Raw genomic sequence first — 25,009 nt, 5'->3', positions numbered from 1 at the left:
GTACAATATTAGCTCTACAGTGACTGTAATAAGTTACAGATGCATATTGTAAATCCCTAGAGTAACTGCTAAAAAATATACAGTTAAGTATAGCTAAAAGCCAATAAGGAAATTAAAATGGATACTAAAAAAGAGTCAACTATTAAGAGAAATTAAGAAAGGAGGTACAGAGTAACGAACAAACAAAAGGGACAAATAGCAAAATGGCAGACTTAAACATAACCATGTCAATAATTACATTATATTTCAATGGACAAAATACTGCAATTAAAAAGCAAAGATAAATTATACAAATAGTAAGACCCAATTATATGCTGTCTACAAGAACTGCACTGCAAATACAAACACGTACAAGGTGAAAATTAAAGGAAGGAAGCAGATATATCATGCAAACAGTAGCAAAACAAAGATGGTGAGGCTATATTAATATCAAAGTAAACATCAAGTCAAAGGATTTAATCAGAGATGAAGAGATGTTTCATAAAGGTAGAAGAATCAAGAAGATATAATAATGATAACTGTTTATGTACCTAATGACAGAACTTCAAACTGCATGAAGCAAAAATTTACAGAATTAAAGTGAAAAATAAACAAATTCACAATCATACTTAAAAAGTTAACCACCCACTCTCAATAATTGATAGAAAAAACCAGAGCAAAAAATCATTAAGGATCTAGAAGATTTAAACAATACTATCACAACAACTTGATCTAACTGACATTTATGGAATATTGTCTCAACAAGTGCAGAATAAATATTCTATTCAACTGCAGCTGAAACATTCAGCAAGATACACTATATGCTGAATCATAAAATCTCAACAAAATTCAAAAATTGACATCTTACAGAGTAGTTCTTAATTATAGTGGAATTAAATTAGAAATCAACAACAACAAGACATCTAGAAAATCCTCAAATATTTGGATACTAAACCACATACTTCTTTTTTTTTTCTTCAGCCTTGCCTCACGGCTTGTGGGATCTTATCTCCCCAACCAGGGATTGAACCCGGGCCCTCAGCAGTGAGAGGACAGAGTCCTAACCACTGGACCGCCACGGAATTCCCTAAACCACATACTTCTAAATAACTCAAGAGTCAAAGAGAAAAAGAAAAAGGAAAAATGTTAAATATTTCTAATTGAATAGTAAAGAAAATATAACAAAATTTGTGGGATGAAGCCAAAGCAGTGCTTTAAGAGAAATACAACCTTAAATGTTTATATTGAAAGAAAAAGAACAAAGGTTTAAAATCAACAGTCTAAGTTTCTAACTTCATAAAAAAAGAGAAAATTAAACTCAGGAGTATAAGGGAGAAATAAGAAGAGATAAAAAACAATGAAATACAAAACAGAACATTAACAAAGCAAGAAGTTGGTTCTTTGAAAAGATTAATAACACTGATAAATGTCTAGCAAGAATGATCAAGAACAACAGGGATAAAACACAAATCGCCTCTTCTAGGAATGAAAATTGAGCCATTATTATAGATCATACAGACGAAACAGAAATTAAGGTGTGTGGATTTGTACTGTGTCAACTTCAGTGAAGTTAGAATTTCACTTCTCAGAATTCTCTTCATTACATAGTTCTGGGTTAGTGGGGACCACATCAGTCATTATGGACAAGATGTGAAAGGCAGAACTGAAATCAACTCAGAAAGTTAGTTCAGGGCATGAAGAGCATTTGCAGCTGAGGCCTATTGTCGCTTGTCTGCCGGCTCATCTTTTTAGTGAGGGGCAGCCCTGGGCCTCCAACTCTTTCCAGCTCCTGTCAGATTTCCTCCTTCAGCTTGACTCCTAAGCCAGGTGTACCTTTAGTACTGTTACAAAGAGTGCCAGCTTCTTCTAAAGGACACCCCAATCATCAAAGTTGTAACTCTTAGAGGCAATGAGAGCCCAGTGTGGGTTCCAGTCTATCCTCATGAGTTCCAGCTCATCCCCACAGGTTACAGTTTGTTCTTGTTTCCACCATTTCATCTTCTCTTCCTACTGCCCTCCCTACTGACTTCAGCCTCCAGAACCAGACATGAAATCAACAGCCTCACATAAACCATTTAGTCAGCTTCCATGTTTGTATTAGGTCAAATCCCAATAAACCTGACAACCTAGAGGAAAGGGACAAATTTTTTGAAAAACACAAACTACCAAAGCCTACTCAATGAAAAATAGATAACCTGACAGGATAACCCTATATCTAATTTTTTTTTAATCAATGGAACAGAACAGAGAATTCAGAAATAGACCCACATATATGCAGCAAAATAATTTTCAACAAAGGTGCCAAAGTAACTCAATGGAAAAATAAAACTCCTTTTAACAAGTGATGCTAGAACAACTCAATACACATATGAAAAAAATGAAACTCAACCCCCAATTGACACACATACAAAAAATTAATTCAATATGGATCACAGATCTAACTCTAATTTCTAAAGGAAAATATAGGAGAAATATAACTCTAATTTCTAAAGGAAAATATAGGAGAAAACCTTTGACTTCTTGTGGTAAGCAAAGATTTCTTAAGATACAAAAAGCACTATCCATAAAAGAAAATCCTGACAAGAGGACTTAATCAAAATTAACACTTCTGCTTATCAAAAGACACCATAAAGAAAATTGAAAGGCAAACCATAAACTGAAAGAAAATAAGGCATTTCACACTTACTAGAATGACTAAAATTAAAATACTGGCGATACCAAATGTTGGCAAAAATATGGAAGTATTGGAATTCTCATTCATTGATGGTGAGAGTATAAAATGGTACAACCACTTAGGAAAATGGTTTGAGCATTATAAAGTTAAACACACACCTACCCTATGATCCACCTATTCTCTTCTGATCTATATTACCCAAAAGAATTGAAAATATTCATCTATAAAAAGATCTATACAAAAATATTTATAGCTTCATTCATAATAGCCAAAAACTAGTAATAACTCAAATGTCCATCAAAAAGAGAATAAACATTGTCATGTAATCACACCACAAATAAACTACTGATACATGTAACCACATGGATGAATTTCAGAAACATTATGTTGTGTGGAAGTAGCCAGATGCACAAGAATACATATGTCATGATTCCATTTATATGAAGTTTAGTAATAGGTAACACTAATCTATGGTGTTAAAAATCAGGAAGGTGAATGACTGTTAGGGGTTTGAGTCAACTGGTAGGGGCACAGAGAAACTTTCTGAGGTGAAAGAAATGTCCACATCGTGAGTAGGGTACTGATTAAACAAAAGTATTCATTTGTCAAAACTCATCAAACTGTAAACTTAAGATTTGTACATTTCACACTGTATGTAAATTTTATCTCAATATAAAAAGAAAAAACTCACTTATGAAAATGTCAACATTCATCAACAGAATGAAATACTTTTTCAAAGCAGCATACTTCAAAAAAGATCCCAAGAGAACTTTATTTTTAATCACTGAAGTTTTTTTTCATTATAAAAATGTTTTTAAATTTTCACATTCTTATCAACGTACATTGTTTTTTGTAGTACAGGGACAAAAACTTGTATCACGTAAGATTTTTTTTTTTTTTTTTTTTTTTGCGGTACGCGAACCTCTCACCGCTGTGGCCTCTCCCGCTGCAGAGCACAGGCTCTGGACACGCAGGTCCAGTGGCCATGGCCCACGGGCCCAGCTGCTCTGCGGCATGTGGGATCCTCCCGGACCAGGGCACGAACCCGCATCCCCTGCATCGGCAGGCGGACTCTCAACCACCGCGCCACCAGGGAAGCCCCACGTAAGTTTTAATGAAGACTCAAGTTTAAAATTAAAACTTAGGGACTTCCCTTGGTGGCACAGTGGTTAAGAATCTGCCTGCCAATGCAAGGGACATGGGGTTCGATCCCTGGTCGGGGAAGATCCCACATGCCGTGGAGCAGCTAAGCCCGTGCACCACACTACTGAGCCTGCGCTCTAGAGCCCATGAGCCACAACTACTGTGGTCTTGGCACCACATGCCACAACTACTGAGCCCACACGCCACAACTACTAAAGCCTGTGTGCTCTAGGGCCCACTTGCCACAACTACTGAGCCCGTGTGCTGCAACTACTGAAGCCCATGCACCTAGAGCCTGTGCTCTGCAACGAGAGAAGCCACCACAATGAGAAGACCGCACACCACAACAAAGAGTAGCCCCCGCTTGCCACAACTAGAGAAAGCCTGCGCGCAGCAACGAAGACCCAACACAGCCAAAAAAATCAATTAATTAAAAATAAATAAATAAAAGTAAAACTTAGATGTCCTATCAACTTATTAACACAACCACTCCTCTGAATGTAAGAAACTTCAGCAGAGTACTGAGGCCTCTGTTTCCATAAATAACAAATGGGTTTTGTGATGCTATAAACTTCTTTAAGCAGAATGCCAAGGGAATAAAGACCTACAGAAATAGAAAAATGTAACAGAGAGTAAAAGAAAGATCAAAATATAGTAAAAGGAAGGCATCATACCTGTTGGGAGAGGTATATATATCCTTTTTTCTAATCTCCTTCGCAATGCTTCATCAATGTCCCATGGGAAATTAGTAGCAGCCAATACCATAACCATTTTGGAAGGATCGTCATTCTCTAAAGTTCCTCCAACTCCTATATACAGTAAGTGGGAAAGAAGAGTGTTTTTCTTACAGTCCTTTATTCTTTCATTCAACTAACATTTCTAAGCATCGGCCACAGGCTTGGTGGTAGAGGCTCAATGACGAACATGATGCAGTTCTTCTGACCTCTGCATGGTGTCAGAACCAGACAAATCAACAGATAACTACAGAACAAATACAACACAGTCACTCCTGTCTCTCATATTACACTTTAACAGAAATTAAGATGGTTAACTCATTGAGGGAAGGAACTCCTGGTACTACATTATGTATCTTATAGTGCCTGGCACTGTATGCAACACACGTTTTAAGTATTCAATTAGTATCTATGGTTGGTGGATAACCACAGCTATTTTAAAACAATGCAGTGTGGATATACATACATACATACATACATATATACATATATATATATATATATATATATACTTTTTTTTTTAAAACACACTTTATGTTTTCTCATAATTTGCTTAAATAGCCTCCTATTCACCATACAACTACCAGAGTGATATATCTCTAAAAAGTAGCTCTGGGCCCATCACTCTCTTCCTCCAGTGGCTCCCCAAAGCCTTTTCTTCTTTGTCTGAATAACTTCTACCAATATTTCAAAGCCCAAGTCAGCTATTCCCTTCTATGACTCCCTTAGTCCGGGTGGTACCTCTCGTACTATGTTTTCACTAAACCCAGAGCTTAGTTCTACCACAGAACTCATAATGTATTGTAATTGTCTGTGAGGTGCCTGCTTCTCAACTAGATCAGTGGTTCTCAAAAATTTTGGTCCCAGAATCCTTTTTATATCCTTAAAGACTACTGACCTCCAAAGAGCTTTTGTGTGCATGTAGTATATCAACATTTATTATTAAAAATTAAAAATGAGACTTGTGAGAGAATGAAAAGTGAAAAAGGTAAATAACATCTCGATATTACTATGAAAATAGTTTGGCCTTTGCACACCTTTTAAAAGAGTCTTAAAGACCCCTGGGACCCTGAGCCACATCTCTAAAGGCTTTGCTCTAAATAGTAAGCTCCTTGAAGGCCACGACAGTCCTTTTCTTTTTAACCTCAGAACCTGAGATGGTGCAAGTAAGCAATAGATGCTTTTTGAGTGCATGAACGAATGTACAAACGCGTGGATGAACAAATGATTACAAATACATTCAGCTGCCTTCTAGTCCGGTCGTTGAGAATTTCCAAGTATGAATCTACACAAAATTCAAAAAGGGACCAAAACAGTTTAGAGACAGTAATTAAATATCAATTACCATCCATCTGAATGAGTAGCTCAGACTTGACCCTGCGACTTGCCTCATGCTCATCAGAGGTTCCTCTTCGACTGCAGATAGAATCTATCTCATCAATGAAGATGGTGGTGGGGGCATAAAACCTAGCCTTTGTGAAAATAGTTTAAAGAAATCATTTAGTGACCTCCTGAAATAATCTGAAGTTTTTAAAAGACATTTCCTCCGACTAAAACAATGGTGAAAAAGAGCAGAAATTTCTCACTGCTTTAATGCCATCACTTGCTTATAGACAGAGGTTAAATTAATCAATCATATCAGAAACAGAAAAATTTCTAAACATAAAAGATAAGTTATATGGTTGGTGAAGTCAGGTGACAGATACACGAGGATTCACGGTACTATTCTTTCTACTTTTGTGTTTGAAAATCTCCATAATACAAAAAGTTTCTAAAGATAAATCACCAATCTATCCTCAAATATGCAGTCTTAAGTAGCTACTGCAAACTACTTTGAAAAAGGAACAAACTTTAATGGTAGATCAATTTCTGATTTTCAAAATATATGTTAAAAAATACTTCTGCTCACCAGCTCATTAGAGATCCAGAAATATCAGTCAAACCACACACATTTCCAAAGTCTCTTCTACCCGCACCGGACGGGATGCCAAAGGGCTTTTACTTCAGAGAGGAAGGTACGCTGAAGACACATCAACCACTCCACAAAACCCACCGCCCCGTGTCTTATTAGCGTGTCAAGAACTGTGAAACTATAAGTACAGTTGCCCTTTCTTAAATGGATCCCTGGGTAAACGGATCTAGATTAAAGGGATACCATGTGCCTACACAAACAGTGCTTTGAAATCCGAATATAACATCACTCACCATTTCAAACAACAGACGAACTAACTTCTCAGATTCCCCTCTGTATTTCGACGTCAGCGTGGAAGACGAGACGTTGAAGAATGTTGTGCCACACTCAGTGGCGACAGCTTTAGCCAGCATGGTCTTACCAGTGCCTGGGGGCCCGGCCATCAGCACGCCCTGAAATTCCAAAGGACACACGAAATGACTTATCAGATTAATGTGCTTTCTAATAGAATATCAGCAACTATTAATGTACACGAAACCCTTCCCATCAAAAGATAAGCTCAACTGCCACAGTAAACTCATGGCGCATTGGGCACGAATATCATTTCACAGACAGAAAAAGCAAAAATGAAGAATGGTTTCACAAAAGGTCTCAAATCAGAGGTACTCAGAGATGGGCTAACAAAGGGCCTAGACAACAAGGAATCTCCTGGTACATTTAGAAAGAGCCCACCGATTTTACTGAACCTGGCAGAAGACAAATATGTATGGTCTTGAGCACCGCTTAAGAGTGACTGCTCTGTTTAAGCAATGAAAATAAGATGACATTCTCTACCACATGGAGCAGAATTATATATCCCTCGCCCTCCTAAGGTACAAAACCTATCTTCAACAACACACTTACAATATACACTTTGAATCAGAAATAAAGATCCATTCATCAGTTAATAAATAAGGTAGCTAAAATCTAGTGGTGATTCAAACATAATCAAGTTAGCTAGCCTTTTATCAGTTTAACTGTGCTAGGCAGTTAAGAGTTTACATAAAATAGTGTTAGTAAGGAAAAAGCCACTACATAGACTAAAATATAAATTTTACTTACTTCTCACCTTTGAAACAAACAGAAAAACGTTCCATAAAAATAAATCAATGAGGAGTAAAAATTATCCAAGAACACCGATCCTCTAGTCTTGCAGACTAATGGATTTTTAAATACTTATTATTTTCTTCTAACACTTTTAATGAGAGTTCAGATATATAGTTAACACTACATTTCTTTTGCATAATAGTTCGTGATCTTAAGAGGAATTTGGAGCCATTTGTTAATTTAATTCAATTAGCTTTGGGGGGTTTAAACTTTGAAAACTATGTGCATATCAAAGTTTCATAAACTCTAAATTCAGAAACCGTCCAAACGCTCTTCTAGCTATAGCATTTTGATACCCAGGACAACCAGGGATCACTAGGATTTGAAACACTAGTTTTACAAGAAAAATTTTTGCTTTGCCAGAAGCCTTTATACAAGAGATTGATATTTTGAAAACTGTAAAGACAACTAATGGTATTGGCACAGCTACAGAACAGTTTCTGTTTCTCTTTCCACCATCCCCTCTCAATGCCCTCTCAGTTCCTGTAATGTCATTAATGTGGTCATGTCCAGCAGGAGATAATTTCCAGGGTTAGCGTCTGTGCGCAGACACAGCTCATAGATGCAGTACAGCGTTTATAAATTTCCCCTCCTCATGACATTACCCTGTCAATTATCTCCTCTATTTCCTGTATCTCCTCCTCTGTGGGCTCTATTTAGTTAAAAAATAAAATCCTTCACTTGACCCTACAAATCCTCTGGCTACTATCTACCTCTTCCTTCCTCTTCCCAGCCAACCTTCTTAAAGAAATGGTTTATGTTTACTATTTGTTCTTCACAAGCTACAGTCTGACTTCTGCCTCTACTCCTTCACTAAAAATACCTAAGTTACTAATCCAATGGTCACTTTTCTTTCCTTTTCTGTTTTGAGTTTTACGTATTCTTTTTTTCGGCTGCACCACTGCGCAGTACGCGGGATCCTAGTTCCCTGACCAGGAATCAAACCCGCACCCACTGCTTGGAAGCACGGAGTCTTAAGCACTGGATCTCCAGGGAAGTCCCAACCAATGGTCACTTTTCAACTCACAGCTTCCTTCCCTCTCTCTGACCTTGGATGGTGCCGATACCTGGTGTTCATTCCCTTCTCCCTGAAACCCCTGCTCCCTAGGTTGGTTCTAGGACACGGTTCTTTCTTGATGCTTCTCCTACTCATGACCATCTTCAGTGGCTTTCAGGTCTCCTCTTCCCCCTGCCCTTTATATTCCCAAAGCAATTCTAAATCTTTTGCTCTTTTGAAAACCCTTTATAAAACTCCTTGAACAATTTCATCCATACCCAAATTATCAACCACCACTTATATCTCACAATTTTAATTTAAACTTAAACTCTAGCCTGAGCTCCAGACCTCTATTTCCAATTACCCACTGAGTTTTCACCTAAATATATTTTGTTTCTATTTAAATCTGCTCCTCTCCTCCATTTCCAGTATCAGTTCACTGTACCCTATTTAATGAAGAATTTGGCTGGCCCTTTTCCCTAGTTCCTGGGAGGCAGACTCTAAACCCTTGGAACTTCCCAAGTGATAGGAGTGTCTTTGCTGTTCATGTTGGACCCTGAAATTTTAGGCTAATAAGGTGGCTCATGGTGGGTCCCTATATAGATTATGCTAATGAGATGACTCAGGATGGGGGCTGGCCTTGCCCAAAATACCAACCCTGTGATTAGCAGGCTGGGGCTTTGAGCCATGCGATGTCAACCAGACCTCTGGGGAGAGAAGGGAGACTGGAGATTGAGACATATGGGCAACAATTCAATCAATTATGATTATGCAATGAAACCCCAGTAAAAACTCTGGACACTGATGCCTGAGTGAGCTTCCCTGTTGGCAGTAGTGTGTATACTGTCACACATCCATGCGCCAGGAGGGTAAAGCATCCTGCTTGCAAGGGAAAGGACAACAGAAGCTACACTGTCAGCATCCCCCCAGATCTCACCCTATGCACTTCTTCTTTGGCTAGTTCTGATCTGCCTCCTTTTGCTATAACAAAAACTACAATCGGAAGTACAATGCTTTCCTAAGTTCTGTGAGTCATTCTAGAGAACTATCAAACCTGAGGGTGCAGTGAGAACCCCCCAATTTACAGCCAGCTGTCAGAGTGAGGGTGACCTGGGGACCCCCAAATTTGTGGTTGGCATCTGAAGTGAGGGCAGTCTTGTGGAAAACTGACCTCAACCTGTGAAGTTTGGCCCAATTTTGGGTAGTTGGTATCCGAGCAACGGCATACTCCTGTAATTCAAGCCTGGAATCTAAGAGTCATACAACTTGTTCCTCTCCCTACCCCTATAAACCATCATGTCATAATGTTATCACTTACACCTTTTAAATATCTCTCACAGATCCACTCATTCTTCATTGGCCAAATAACGAACGCCTTTGTTCAGGTCCTCATCGTTTGGCTAGACTATCGCAACAGCCTCCTGACCAGACTCCTCTCTGTATCCATCTATGCCCGTCTCCAATCCAGCCTGCATACTGCTGCCAAGGTGATCTTCATACATTTGCAAATTACCCTCTTGCTAAAAGTGTACAGGGCTCGTCATGATATATAGGTTACACCTACCATTCCAGCTGTTTTAAAACTCCTTTAAATACCTATTTTGTCAAGGCCTTATTATTTCTTTTAAACATTGTTTTTAAAGTTATAATAAAGGAGAAATTTATGGTAATATGGTCCCCAAATTAGGTAAATCTATAACAAACAGTCTATAAAAGTTTTTAAGTTGTGAGAGGCAATCAAAATGCCATGGGTGTTCCAAGCCATTTATGTAAACACACAATTTCTCCTCCTCTCTACTTTTAGGCACATCAAACAAGGAAGAGGTATTGCGAAGGTAAAAGACCTTCCCAGCTAATTCGGAAGGGCAAAGTAAGATCATGCTTTTATTTCACTCTACCAGTCAGAGTAAAGAAAGAGTCTGCCTATGGCTAAGACCAAAAAAAGTTCCAGGCAGCAGCTGTTGGAAGGGTTTTTAATATGCTAAAATGAAAACACTGAACTTAGGAGGAACTAGTCCTGGGCAAGCTAAAAAGATATAAACATTCTGATTACATCTGAGAATTACACCAAGCCTAGATGAAGCGTTCAAACTAATTAATTACTGAGAAATACGCCGGCTTTTAAAAAGATAATTTATTTGATCAAACACTTACTCTATGACTATGCACTATTACTATTTAATTTGCTTGCTAACTTTTTTTTTTTTTTTTTTTTTGATACGCGGGCCTCTCACTGTTGTGGCTCTCCCGTTGCGGAGCACAGGCTCCGGATGCACAGGCTCGGTGGCCATGGCTCACCGGCCTAGCCGCTCCACGGCATGTAGGATCTTCCCGGACCGGGGCACGAACCCACGTCCCCTGCATCAGCAGGCGGACTCTCAACCACTGCGCCACCAGGGAAGCCCCTTGCTAACTTTTTATTTACAAAAACAGACATCTAGAAAATTCTTAAAACTCATCTCTAGCTCAGCGCCCCTGAGGGAAGTGACTTTAAAGACTATAGTTCCACCACTCCAGGCCCCTCTCCTGCCAGGCAGAGGCAGCATATCGCAACCACAAATCCAAATCCAGGTGCCTGAGGGCTGCCCAACCTCCCCCAACCTTTACAAACTGTGTTAATAAACACACAAAGAAACTACAGTGCTGCCGTTCTTTACCATGCAAGCAGCAGTTTTATACCTATATTACTTCAATAAATTCTCACCTTCCATGGCCTTCTAATCCCTTTGAAAAAGTCAGGCATCCACATGGGAAGAACAACAGCCTCCCTTAGCAACTTCTTAGCTTCTTCCAGATCTGCTATGTCATCCCTTTGTAAGAAGAGCAAAGTTTCATGCTTATTCAGGGACATCTTTGATTTATGATCAATACCAATTCTTTTAATTTTTTTAAATTATGAAATTTTTCTTACATTAAGAACATTATTCTAATTTTTACTGTATAAAATGATCAGTGAAAACATACTGCAATCATAAATTAGGACATGTTATTCAATTAACAACCTTTGTCAGCTATGTCAACATCAAATTAGTATGAAAATGTCTTGGTTATATTCTGGAAGAAGAACTGTCCTACCAATTCTGCACACTCATATTACGGATGAGGTCATAATCAGGAGATGAATGGATAACAAGACAAGACTCACACCAAGCCAACCTACAATTTGTTTTCTCCACTACTGTAATTCAAGAACTTAACAGACTAACCAATGAATGCTAGGATTCCTAGAGACAATGTCTCTCTCAAGGGCTTCCACCAGATCCTTATCATATGCAGCACCATCAAATCTTGGAATCTCACCATCACTTGCACCGTCTTGCATATTTTTCCTCCCCTGGGGACAGGTACAAAAAAATGCTGATCAATAACAAGATAATTTTAATTAACATCATTAAGCTTTCAAAATATTGCAATGTAACCATATTAAATGGCTATTTTTTTAAATACTGTTTGCTAATTACCCAAATGCCATCCTCCCCTATTTAATTCATCAGAAATAGATGAACTGGCCAACTTTATTAGACACTTCAAATTTACATTCTTGAGGGGACAGTTGCATCTAAGACTGAAATGAGCTAGATACCTCTAAATTTGTGGATGCATGGGATTTCTACCGCCACTAAAAAATACTTGAGTATTAACACAGAGGAAGAAACGAAATCAATTGAAAACCTACTGCATGGCAAGAAATCTCACATATATTATCTCATTTAATACAACTACCCTACAAGGTAGGTATTATAACCCTATTTTTACAGATAAGGAAGTGGGTCTCAGAAAGTTAAGTAACTTAAGTTCACAATTATTAAATGTCAGAGTACAGATTTTAACTCAGATCTCCCTGACTCCCCAGATCCATGCTTTTTCACAGCATCAGGCCACCTCATGCCTGGCTGAGTCAGCTTAAAGCTTAAAAGCAGGTTATGGTGGAGAGGGATAAATTAGGAGGATGGGATTAGCATACACACACTACTATATATAAAATAGGTAACCAGCAAGGACCTGCTGTATAGCACTACACAGTACTATACTCAATATTTTGTAATAAACTATAAGGAAAAAGAATCTGAAAAAAATATATATATATATATAATGTGTATAACTGAATCACTGTGCTGTACACCTGAAACTAACACAACATTGTAAATCAACTATACTTCATTAAAAACAACAAAAGACTAGGTTATGTGTGGCAGAACTATCCTCCTAAGCATCCAGGAAAGAGGCTGCAGGTGAGGAAAGAGGTGGCACCCTGAACTGCATCTTACAAAGCCTTTTCCCTGTCACTGTAAGTACCCACTCAGGGCTGAGGGTTTCTTCCTAGTAAGGTCCTTGGACCACATCATAAAGTCACTGTAATGACAATGATGAAAGGACCTTTTAAAATAGTATCATTAGGACCATTAAAGCAATCACTTTACCCCAAATCCTTTATTTAATAATATAGTAGCTTTAAAAAAGAGTTATATGCTATGGTTTCTATGGAGTTCTGCCAAGATTTACTCGGCTCTGAAGAGCTTTAAATGAAACATGCTCAGCTGCCAGGGAGAGTTCAACCACTGGAACTACTTCAGCAGACAGAGCCAAGCACCTCCCCAGAGCTTCAGCTCCACAGTTACTGTTAATGTAAAAATGAAAGGAAATATGGTCCAAAAATGAGTCAGTTTCCTAAGCTTCAATCTGAAGAGAGAGAACAGGATGAGCCTCTCCTACCACACTCCATCTGAGATAAACCATAAACTAGATCCTAAGTGCTGAGAGAGGCCTAAATGGCTCCCTTTGGGCAAACACTCTAGCTCTTTTAGCCACTAGGTAAATGACCAAACAGTACTCTGGTGACTTGACCCCAAAATGAGTAATTTACTGTCCCTGGGTAGCATGGCAACAGAATTAAGCTAAGTTTTCAGAAAGATTCTTGTATTTCAGATGACAGATCTCAATACTGACACTTAAAAGGAATAAACTGCTGGCATGCCTACGCAACAAAAATAACATCAACAAATTTAAAATAAGCACAGCCTAGAATCACATTTTATAATAATGATAGGCCAAGGCTAGTCACATTCAAACAAATCACTGGGAACACTGTGTAATCATTTTAAAACTGTTCTAGAAATAAATCAACCAAAGAATGCAACAGACACTGATATATCTGGGACTTAACAAGCTTTGATATGACACTGTAACTATTTTATTTATTTATTTATTTTTGGCTGCGTTGGGTCTTCACTGCTGCGCATGGGCTTTCTTTAGTTGCGGCGATCAGGGGCTACTCTTCATTGCAGTGCATGGGCTTCTCATTGCAGTGGCTTCTCTTGTTGCGGAGCATGGGCTCTAGGCACGTGGGCTTCAGCAGTTGTGGCATGTGGGCTCAGTAGTTGTGGCTCACGGCTTAGTCGCTCCTTGGCACGTGGGATCTTCCTAGACCAGTGATCAAACCCGTGTCCCCTGCATTGGCAGACGGATTCTTAACCACTGCGTCACCAGGGAAGTCCTGACACTGTAATTTTAGACTTACCAAAAAATTAGTATTAACAAATATAGGCAGGGCTTCCCTGGTGGCGCAGTGGTTGAGAGTCCGCCTGCCGATGCAGGGGACACGGGTTCGTGACCTGGTCCAGGAAGATCCCACATGCCGTGGAGCGGCTGGGCCTGTGAGCCATGGCTGCTGAGCCTGCGCATCCGGAGCCTGTGCTCTGTAACGGGAGAGGCCACAACAGTGAGAGGCCAGCATACCGCAGGAAAAAAAAAAAAAAAAAAAGTAAATATATATATATATATATATATATATATATAGGCAGACAGTCATTTTAATATGAATGTCCAAGTGGTGGGGGAGGATTTGATAAACACTACCAAGGGAAAGGAAAAGCTGCACACTTATCTGGAAGTAATAGGAATCATAGGATTTTAAGAACAATAAATATGTGACCATCTATGTCCAACACATTCAGTTTCAGATCAGTGAATGAAAATACATTACCTGCCCTCACTGAGCATCCAGTCTTGTGGTGGAAACAATTAACAAGTAAACAAACCCAAAACATACATAATTATAAACTGTTAAGTGCTATGAAAAAACTGAATGGTCTATAGCTATAGCTATTTACTACAGCTAAAAGGTATTGAGCAAAAAGAATAAGTTGGAGAGATGATCAGAGGCCAGCTCACTGGGCCCGTATAGGCCATGGGAAGGAATTTAGATTTTATTCTAAGTACACGGGGAAATTTTTGAAATGTGCTAAGCAGGGGAATGACAGGATCTGATTTACATTTTAAAATGACCCTGCTAGCTGCGATATGGAAAAAGGATGGGCTGGAGGGAGAAGGAGAAGCAGAAAAACAAAGACCTATTGCAGTAGTCAAGGTCAAGGCTCTCAATTCACAGAAGAGGACAGTGTATAAAGCTAGTCAAAAAAGAAAAAAAGGTTCTGAAGAACCTAGGGGTAGGATAGGAATAAAGACACAGACTTAGGGTGGACTTGAGGACATGCGGAGGGGGAAGGGTAAGCTGGGACGAAGTGAGAGAACGGCATGGACATATACACACTACCAAACGTAAAATAGATAGCTAGTGGGAAGCAGCCACATAGCACAGGGAGATCAGCTCCGTGCTTTGTGACCACCTAGAGGGGTGGGATAGGGAGGGTGGGAGGGAGACCCAAGAGGGAGGAGATATGGGGATAAATGTATATGTATAGCTGATTCACTTTGTTATACAGCAGAAACTAACACAACAATGTAAAGCAATTATACACTAATAAAGATGTTAAAAAAAAGAAGCTAGTCAAAGGACGTGCCCTAGCACCCAAAGTTTCTCAATGGTAGAAATGAGACCTGAATACAAATTAAGTACTACAAAGAAGATTCTAGAACTTTTTCAAACCAAAATGGTGAGGTTACTAAACAACAAATTAAGGAAACTAAAAATAAATAATTTATTTGGTTATATTGGGAAATCACAAAATGGGTGACAATTATCCTTCATAACAAATACTCAGATAAATTAAAATAGGGATATCAAATATAAGTTAGTAGCTCTGGTTTCAGTTAACCAACTAGATTAACTACAACACCTAAAAGAAGTTTAGTTTTTAGGCAATAAAGCTAACCTCACCCAAGATATTATTACCTGTACAGTTTATAATAATAATAATAGCTGCAACATCACTGAAATGATCTTAGAAATCTTTGCTTAAATTTTCACATTAATTAATTAGCAAAAATTTGATTATTAGCATGAAGACTGATATACTTTTTCTCATTAAAGCGAAGTATTTTAGCTTCTTTTTACGAGTGTCTAAATTACCCATATCAAAAAGTTTGTTTATGATCTTTCATTGGTATACTATTTGAGGAAGATGAGAAAATTAATGACCAACTCAATATTATAGAGTCAATTAATGACACAGATTGGCCTAAAATGCAAATAATAGTTTTTATATTTCACTGTGTGCCATCTAAGAGAAACACGCTCAGTTACTGGCTCTGGGTCTTACATTTTAAGAAAAATGCTGACAAATAAATTATACCGAGAGAAGAGTAATAAAGGGTTCAAAACCCATGTCATATGGAGGAGGCTCAGGGACCCTAGAGACATTTAAGCTGAAGAAGAAAATGTTAACGGAGCAACACAACCAACTGACCTCCTTACCTGTATGTACTCTATATTACTCCAAAGGAAAGAACCAGGACCAGTACAAAGTGACAGAAGAGGTAAATTTCAGATCGACAAAAGAAAGAATTTTCTAACAATGAGTCCATCCATCAAGGGAGTCATCTCTCTTGTAGGTAGTGAGCTACCCGATGTTAGAATCACTGGCTAATTAGTAATAAAAACCACCGGCCCCCAATCACAGGGATGTCTGAGCTGAATTATAGCTGACCTTTGGTTCTTCGGGTAAAGCCACTGCCTCTCACTTGCCACTTATTCATCTGTTTCCTGAGTTCAACAGCCCAAGGCAAGTGCAAAATTGCTTGGAAATCTCATTGTTTCTCTCTTTTTTTTTTAACATGATCTTTATTCTGTATCATACCTGTGTTAGTTCCCCACTGTCATGTTACCTTTACAGCTAACACTCGTTTACAGCTTGCTATATGCCAGGCACTGTTCTAAGCACTTGACATAACAATCTTAAAGGTCCTATGAGTTAGGTACTCGTATTATTTCCACCTCATAGATGAGAAAACTGAGGCACCAAGAGCTTGAGTAAATTGTCCAAGGACACACAGCTAGATCCTAGGCAGTGTGGCTTCAGAACCAGTGCTTTCAACCCCTTTGTACACTATGGCATAAGGCTGCACACTTTGGGCTACTCCTACCGCAGTGTGAGAAGCAAACACAGGAAAAGTTAGACAAGATCTCTAAACTGATATTTTAGAGATAAGACTTTATTATTTACAAGGGAAAGTATGTTGATAAATGCAAAATGCTTACTAATTTCAGTGTCATGCCTTGCATTGGAGTGTTAATACAAAATATATTTAAGTTGAAATAACGAATCCATAGCATTCTGCTTACTTCTCAATAAATGCATTCTTGCAGCAATATTTATGAACACTTACTCTGTACCAGTCACTATTCTAGGTACTGGGAAATAGCAGTGATCCAAGCAGACAAAAATCCTGCCCTCAGAGGCATACACTCACATTAGGGGACACAACATACAAACAAGTAAAACACAGTAAAACATTTAGGGACAGAACAGCAAGTAACTACTTTACTATAATCTAATGCAATAAAATTTAAAATAATAAAAATAAAAGCAAAAACCAACACACTATTAATCAGCTGCCATGAGAGAAAAAATTTGTGGAGCGATTTAATATCCAAAGGACAGAACAGGATATTTCTTAAAAACAAGTCACTGATAATACGAATGGCCAATAAACATATGAAAGAACTTTTTTTTTTTTTTGCGGTACGCGGGCCTCTCACTGTTGTGGCCTCTCCCGTCGCGGAGCACAGGCTCCGGACGCGCAGGCTCAGCGGCCGTGGCTCACGGGCCCAGCCGCTCCGCGGCATGCGGGATCCTCCCGGACCGGGGCACGAACCCATGTCCCCTGCATCGGCAGGCGGACTCTCAACCACTGCGCCACCAGGGAAGCCCATGAAAGAACTTTTAACCTCAGAAGTTATAAGTACACAATACATGGTAGATATGCTGGTAAAATCACAACGAGATTCACCCACAAGAGAGAGACAATATCAAGTGTTGGGGAGGATGTGGAGCAACTAGAACTTTCGTGCTCTGCAGGCAGACGTGGAAATTGGTATAATCACTTTGGAAAACTATTTGGTATTACCTACTGAAGTTTAACATATGCATAACCTATGGCCCATCAGTTCCACTCCTAGGTATATGCTCACTAGAAAGGTATATATGCTCACATATATACCAAAGGATAAGTACAAAACTATCCAAGGTAGCATTATTAATAATAGTTTCAAACTGAAAACAATCCAAAAATTCACTAATAGTAGAACAGATTCAACTGTGGTATAATACTGTATATTAATGAAAATAAACAAACTTCAGAGATATGCAACAGGATGGCGAAATCTCACCAACATATGTTGAGCAAAAAAAGCCAGACCAAAAAAGAATACTTACTGTACGTAAAGTTTCAAAAAAGGTATAACTAATTTATGGTACTAGAAATCAGAATAGTGGTTATCTTTGGAAACAAAGTGGCAGAATAGTGGTTACTTCTGAGAAAGAAGTGTCAGGGATCAGAAGGGATCCTGAGTATGGCTTCTGAGGTGCTAAATGTTCTATTCTTGACCCCTGAGTGATAGTTACATGGATTACATGGTAGTTACAGAGGTTAAACGCAGCCAGCCGAAGCGGACTCTTACTGGTTTGTAAGAGCCAATTATTAAATTTGCAGGAATTTTTCTATAAAAAACAGCCATTGATAAAAATTAAATTACACAAACAGAATAAATTATATTAAAAACAGAAGTGGTAATTACTCAAAACTCCTCACTTCTAACTATTTAACTATTACCTATGCACTTAAGGTTACTTAAGTCTACTGTGTCTACACTATAGAACGGTAGGCTACTACCCATCTTATCTTGACTCTGAGTTCAGTGACCTCCTGTTGGTAGCTTGAAATCCATCACAGTGAAAGTATTTATACCAGAGAAACCAGAAAATGCTACAAAACAGGGCTCGATTTCTTGTTTTGTTAACTGTCTAGACTTAAAGTAATGGGGAAAATATTACATTTAAAAGTGTGTCATTTCTATAGTTGTTACAATGTAAATAGCACAAAAAATGAAGGAAATAATTTTCCAGTATTTGAAAACCATGATCTGATTCATCAAAGTTGCTCAAGTGATTGATCAATGAGTGAAGTTCCCACATATGTTTCTGTTGTTTCGCTTTCATCTGACTCATTAATAAAAACAAGATATCAACCAATATCCTAACAGAACTACATTCCTAATCATCTGTCAACTGCAACCATAGGTACCTACATTTGCAAGAGTTAAGCAAAAAGCAGCAAAGGCATTCGGTGAGGGTCCATTGGCTCTATAAAGTTTACACTAAAGAGTACTGTATATTTTATTATTTGTAAATTATATGCTGCATATCCTTTATATCAGTCGGATTTATAATAAATTTGTGTGTGTATATGTACGTGTTTATATACACATACGCTTTTTTTTTCCTTCAGAAAACTAGTTATTAAACGTTTACCAGTACACTGCTGGTTAGATGATCATCATTCATCAAATATACCCTTATAATGTATACACTTTTCTTCAATAAAAAGATTTTTTTAAGTCACTGTTCACTTGTATAACCACCAATCAACAGTTCTCAAAAGAATACTCCAGGGGCTTCCCTGGTGGCGCAGTGGTTGAGAATCTGCCTGCCAATGCAGGGGACACGGGTTCGAGCCCTGGTCTGGGAGGATCCCACATGCTGCGGAGCAACTGGGCCCGTGAGCCACAACTACTGAGCCTGCGCGTCTGGAACCTGTGCTCCGCAACAAGAGAGGCCGCGATAGTGAGAGACCCGCGCACCGCCATGAAGAGTGGCCCCCACTTGCCACAACTAGAGAAAGCCCTCGCACAGAAACGAAGACCCAACACAGCCATAAATAAATAAATAAATTTAAAAGAATACTCCAATCCAGTTTACAATGTCTTTCCATATCAGACATCCCTACATTTAATCAGAGAAGGAAAATATTCAAAAAATGGCCATTTGTTATAATTCAATGAAATGAAGTCCTTTAAGTTTAACAGCTTTAAATTAAGTCTCTGAAGGTGATTTACCATACTTTAATTTGAATTCTATCTAAAAGCACATACAGCTTTAATCATGAGATCATAATGGAAGCACTGCTCATTTCACTAAGAGTTAATTAACCATAAAGCCATAGTCTTATAAATACTTGAGAATCAGAATTTTATTAATTAAATTTATTTTTGGTTTATAATATCAAAACATCTATTCTGTTACCTAATATTTTACTTTTAGACTATCCTTTTTAAATTAAAAAATGCATTTGTTATTTCTATGTATATTTCTACACTGACTCTAGACTTAGATAGTAAAAGAAAAATAACCATTTTTCTCAGGTACATTCAAATAAGACTAAAAAATATGGCTGTAAAGGTTCATTTATTCATCTGATTCCCTCTCATCAATAACAATCAACTTGAGGCCAGGAGTCACATATTAAAGTTTGCCTTCCTAGTACCTAGAAGTATGACTAACACAAAGTATGCACTTAATAAAGGTACATTAAGTAAACGGCGTAACAAACTGGCCTCATGATGACTCTGTACCTCAGGGGAAAAAACTGTAAGGCTTGAATAACAGATCACCATACACAGTGACTGTTATTTATTGAAAAATAGCATTTTTAAGATTGGACCTAACTTGAAGCCTGTTAGCAGTTTTAAAAAAAAAAGAAGAAAAAGATTTAATCACTCTCAGAAAGTGAACTGGTACTCTTAAAAGAAATAGATATTTGTGATACATTAAAATAAGACAGCAAGCACTTTCAAATAAGAGGCTGCATAGCATAATGGTTAAAAGCTCAGGTATTAGAGTTCAAATCCTAGTTCCACCACCTACTTGCAGTTGTAACTTCAGTGTCTCAATTTCTTCGTACACAGTACAGGGAAAATAACCCTGAGTTCACAGGAATTTGTAGGGAGGACTGGGACAGGTTAAGAATGCTCAAGGCAGAGTGAGACCTGTTGCTACTGCTTTTCTTACTAGCTGTTTCCTCATACAGTTCACAAGACTAAACTAAGCATCCAAAGATACTGAGAGTCTTAAGCAAAACATGTAATTTCTCCTGTCCTCTCTTTTTTTAACATCTATAAAGTTAAGTGGCTAGAGCAGAAAAGCAGCTTTCAAACTTTTGACCATGACACAAAGTAATAAATTCATCTTAGATCATGTGTATACAAATATATAACTAAATTTTTACCTACTTATATAACAAATTTTTTTTCTCAAAATAATACTGTCCTTATAATGGGCAATGCAGTCTGAATTTTCTAGTCTATTTCATTTTTCTTTTTAAGCTGGATGCAACACACAAAGCTGATTTAAAAAAACCAACAACACTGAGTACCCTTCAGTACTCGATTTCAAATTAGCTTTCAATGGCAATGGATATCTGTCAGTTTCATCTGAACTGCCTCAAACCCTATCACCGCTTCCAGTGAATTTAAGGACTCCAGTATTCTAATGAATATCTGAGTGCTTACAATGATCATAACTGAACCAAGCACACCTTTCAAATTCTAATGAAGTTTCTATGAGTTTTTTTTTTAATTGTAATCCCTTTTGTTTCCAGAGTGACTCAGAAAGTCTCTTTTATCTTCAAACAACTCTTCTTTTTCTTTTATTAAAGGGCTTATTTTCCAGTGACATTCTGAGTACTTACATGTGAATGAAGAACAACTAAGATTTAGAAAATTATTTGGAACTTTTTAAGTAAAAGACAATTTACAATATCCAGAGAAATTTATCTGACATTCAACAAATGCTGCCTGGCTGTTTTGTTCTTTGCTTAAGAATCCCATTTTAAAATCAACATTTATTTAATTTCTCTGGAACTCTTTTCAAATCCAACCAGACTTTTAATCTAATTTGGTAGGGATACTACATAATATGAAAAATACTAAAATAAAGAGGAAAAAGATCTGTGATTCCCAAAGCTCCATTCCTTACTCTATGACTTTGGATAAGATACTTTAGCTCTATCTCAGTTTCTTCATTTGTAAAAATGGGGATAAAATGACTGCCTACTACTTGGGATTATTTCATAAATTATTCTGTAATCACTCCAAATGGTACCTAGCAGGGAAGCATCCAATAAACCACGACCAATATCCTTCTCTTGTGTTATGTGAAGGTAAGATAAAGACTGAAAGTTCCTTACCTGGTTCTAAAAGTTTATCTAAAAGCTACTAGCAGAGTGATGGGTGGACTTCAGCCACCACCTTATTCTCTAAACTGCAAACCAAGGTTAGCAGCACAAAAATGAAGAACAGAGGAAGAAACAAAGATGATATATAAGACACAGATTTTTAAGTATCCATTATGCGGCTTTTGTAATGGGGAGAACCAGTTCAATTTCATCAGCAGGAAAATTTATTTATTTATTAGTACCCCTCACTAATCCCAAAAGGATCTGAAATGGAATCACTTACTGTTTTATGACATAATAGCTTGAACAAATTACAAACATAAAAAAATCTAATTCATTTTCAGTGTCCTAGCGAGGTAGAGAGAATATGTCTTTGGCTCTATCTCCTGAATAGAAATACTCAGAAAACATCAGTTTTATTCCATTATGGTCTAAAAAACCACAAGGTGTAGGAAGTTGGTCTGTGTAGAGTCCTTACCACTGACTGAAATCATATAGAGTAAAAATATTCAAATATAGTATGTAATTTTTAAGGATAACCATTTGCTATTAGTTATAAGCTGTATTTTCACAATAAATATCATGGCATAAATGTGATGACATATAGAACCCCTAGCTAGGAAAATAAAACTTCTCTGTGGCAATTCAATAACATCCTCATTCATTTATGACATCATAAAGGAAACAGGAAATGCTATCACTAAAAATTTATTTTTGTCTTTTCATTAAAATTAAGGCTAAGAGAAACGTCAGGTCATCCTGGCTCCTTACTCTGAAAAATTATTTTCAGCATATTTTCCTAAAGTCCATTTTAAGGACAGCACAGAATTTCTACCCAGTATTATGTTTATTCACCAATCAATTTCCCAGATAAAGTAAAAGTACATACTGAACCCAAACCAAAGGAAATTTTCTCATTAAGAAAAAAAATCTTGTTTTACTCTAAAATTTAAAGATAAATCAAAGTTTAAAAAATTTTTATCAATAGTAAAGCGTATCTATCATCTTATTCTGTGAACACTGTAGACACATCTACTTCCTTATAAATCTTTCCCCTACAATTATGTTTTCATTTTAATTCAGAATACTAGTTAAAATACTTTTTAAGTTTTAAAACTTTATTTTGAATATTTCTATAAACGCTCAGGACTTCCCTGGCGGTCCAGTGGTTAGGACTCTGCACTTCCACTGCAGGGGGCACAGGCTCGATCCCTGGTCGGGGAACTAAAATCTGGCCAAAAAAAAGCTCCGTTTTAGAGGGCAGACAGCAGAAGCAAGAAGAACTACAATACTGTAGCCTGTGGAACAAAAAGCACATTCACAGAAAGACAGACAAGATGAAAAGGCAGAGGGCTATGTACCAGATGAAGGAACAAGATAAAACCCCAGAAAAACAACTAAATGAAGTGGAGATAGGCAACCTTACAGAAAAAGAATTCAGAATAATGACAGTGAAGATGATCCAGGACCTTGGAAAAAGAACGGAGGCAAAGATCGAGAAGATGCAAGAAATGTTTAAAACAAATCTAGAAGAATTAAAGAACAAACAAACAGAGATGAACAACACAATAACTGAAATGAAAAATACACTAGAAGGAATCAATAGCAGAATAACTGAGGCAGAAGAACAGATAAGTGACCTGGAAGACAGAATGGTGGAATTCACTGCTGCAGAACACAATAAAGAAAAAAGAATGAAAAGAAATGAAGACAGCCTAAGAGACCTCTGGGACAACATTAAATGCAACAACATTCACATTATAGGGGTCCCAGAAGGAGAAGAGAGAGAGAAAGGACCAAAGAAAATATTCAAAGAGATTATAGTCGAAAACTTCCCTAACATGGGAAAGGAAATAGCCACCCAAGTCCAGGAAGCGCAGTGAGTCCTATACAGGATAAACCCAAGGAGAAACACGCCAAGACACATAGTAATCAAACTGGCAAAAATTAAAGACAAAGAAAAATTATTGAAAGCAGCAAAGGAAAAACGACAAATAACATACAAGGGAACTCCCATAAGGTTAACAGCTGATTTCTCAGCAGAAACTCTACAAGCCAGAAGGGAGTGGCATGATATACTTAAAGTGATGAAAGGGAAGAACCTACAATCAAGATTACTCTACCCCGCAAGGATCTCATTCAGATTCAATGGAGAGATCAAAAGCTTTACAGAGAAGCAAAGGCTAAGAGAATTCAGCACCACCAAACCAGCTCTACAACAAATGCTAAAGGAACTTCTCTAAGTGGGAAACACAAGAGAGGAAAAGGATCCACAAAAACAAAACCATTAAGAAAATGGTAATAGGAACATACATATCGATAATTACCTTAAACGCGAATGGATTAAATGCTCCAACCAAAAGACAGAGGCTTGCTGAATGGATACAAAAACAAGAGCCATATATATGCTGTCTACAAGAGACCCACTTCAGACCTAGGGACACATACAGACTGAAAGTGAGGGGATGGAAAAAGATATTCCAGGCAAACAGAAATCTGAAGAAAGCTGGAGTAGCAATACTCATATCAGATAAAATAGACTTTAAAATAAAGAATGTTACAAGAGACAAGGAAGGACACTACATAATGATCATTCCAAGAAGATATAACAATTATAAATATGTATGCACCCAACATAGGAGAACCTCAATACATAAGGCAACTGCTAACAGCTATAAAAGAGGAAATCGACAGTAACACAATAATAGTGGGGGACTTTAACACCTCACTTGCACCAATGGACAGATTATCCATAATGAAAATAAATAAGGAAACAGAAGCTTTAAATGATACAATAGACCAGATAGATTTAACTGATAGGACATTCCATCCAAAAACAGCAGATTACACTTCCTTCTCAAGTGCGCATGGAACATTCTCCAGGATCGATCACATCCTGGGTCACAAATCAAGCCTCAGTAAATTTAAGAAAATTGAAATCATATCAAGCATTTTTTCTGACCACAACACTATGTGATTAGAAATGAATTACAAGGAAAAAAATGTAAAAATCA

General features: G+C 37.7%; 1 protein-coding gene across 4 annotated transcripts in view; it reads right to left on the bottom strand.

The window, feature by feature from the left end:
- KATNAL1 (katanin catalytic subunit A1 like 1) overlaps positions 1-25,009 on the bottom strand; it is a 111,185-nt gene that overhangs the window by 15,652 nt on the left and 70,524 nt on the right. For all 4 annotated transcript variants that reach the window (XM_027116576.1, XM_027116578.1, XM_027116577.1 and 1 more), the window contains 5 exons: positions 11,792-11,919; positions 11,290-11,395; positions 6,736-6,894; positions 5,876-6,002; positions 4,471-4,605 (listed from right to left, as the gene is read on the bottom strand). In XM_027116576.1, coding sequence (XP_026972377.1) covers positions 4,471-4,605; positions 5,876-6,002; positions 6,736-6,894; positions 11,290-11,395; positions 11,792-11,919 — 655 coding nt within the window. The remainder of the gene's footprint in view (positions 1-4,470; positions 4,606-5,875; positions 6,003-6,735; positions 6,895-11,289; positions 11,396-11,791; positions 11,920-25,009) is intronic.

Source organism: Aethalodelphis obliquidens, unplaced genomic scaffold (genome assembly GCF_003676395.1).
Source record: "Aethalodelphis obliquidens isolate GAN/ISIS:26980383/991018 unplaced genomic scaffold, ASM367639v1 scaffold16, whole genome shotgun sequence".
Lineage (NCBI taxonomy): Eukaryota > Metazoa > Chordata > Mammalia > Artiodactyla > Delphinidae > Aethalodelphis > Aethalodelphis obliquidens.
The sequence above is the reverse complement of the archived record's forward strand: the minus strand, read 5'-3'. Positions and strand labels throughout refer to the sequence as shown.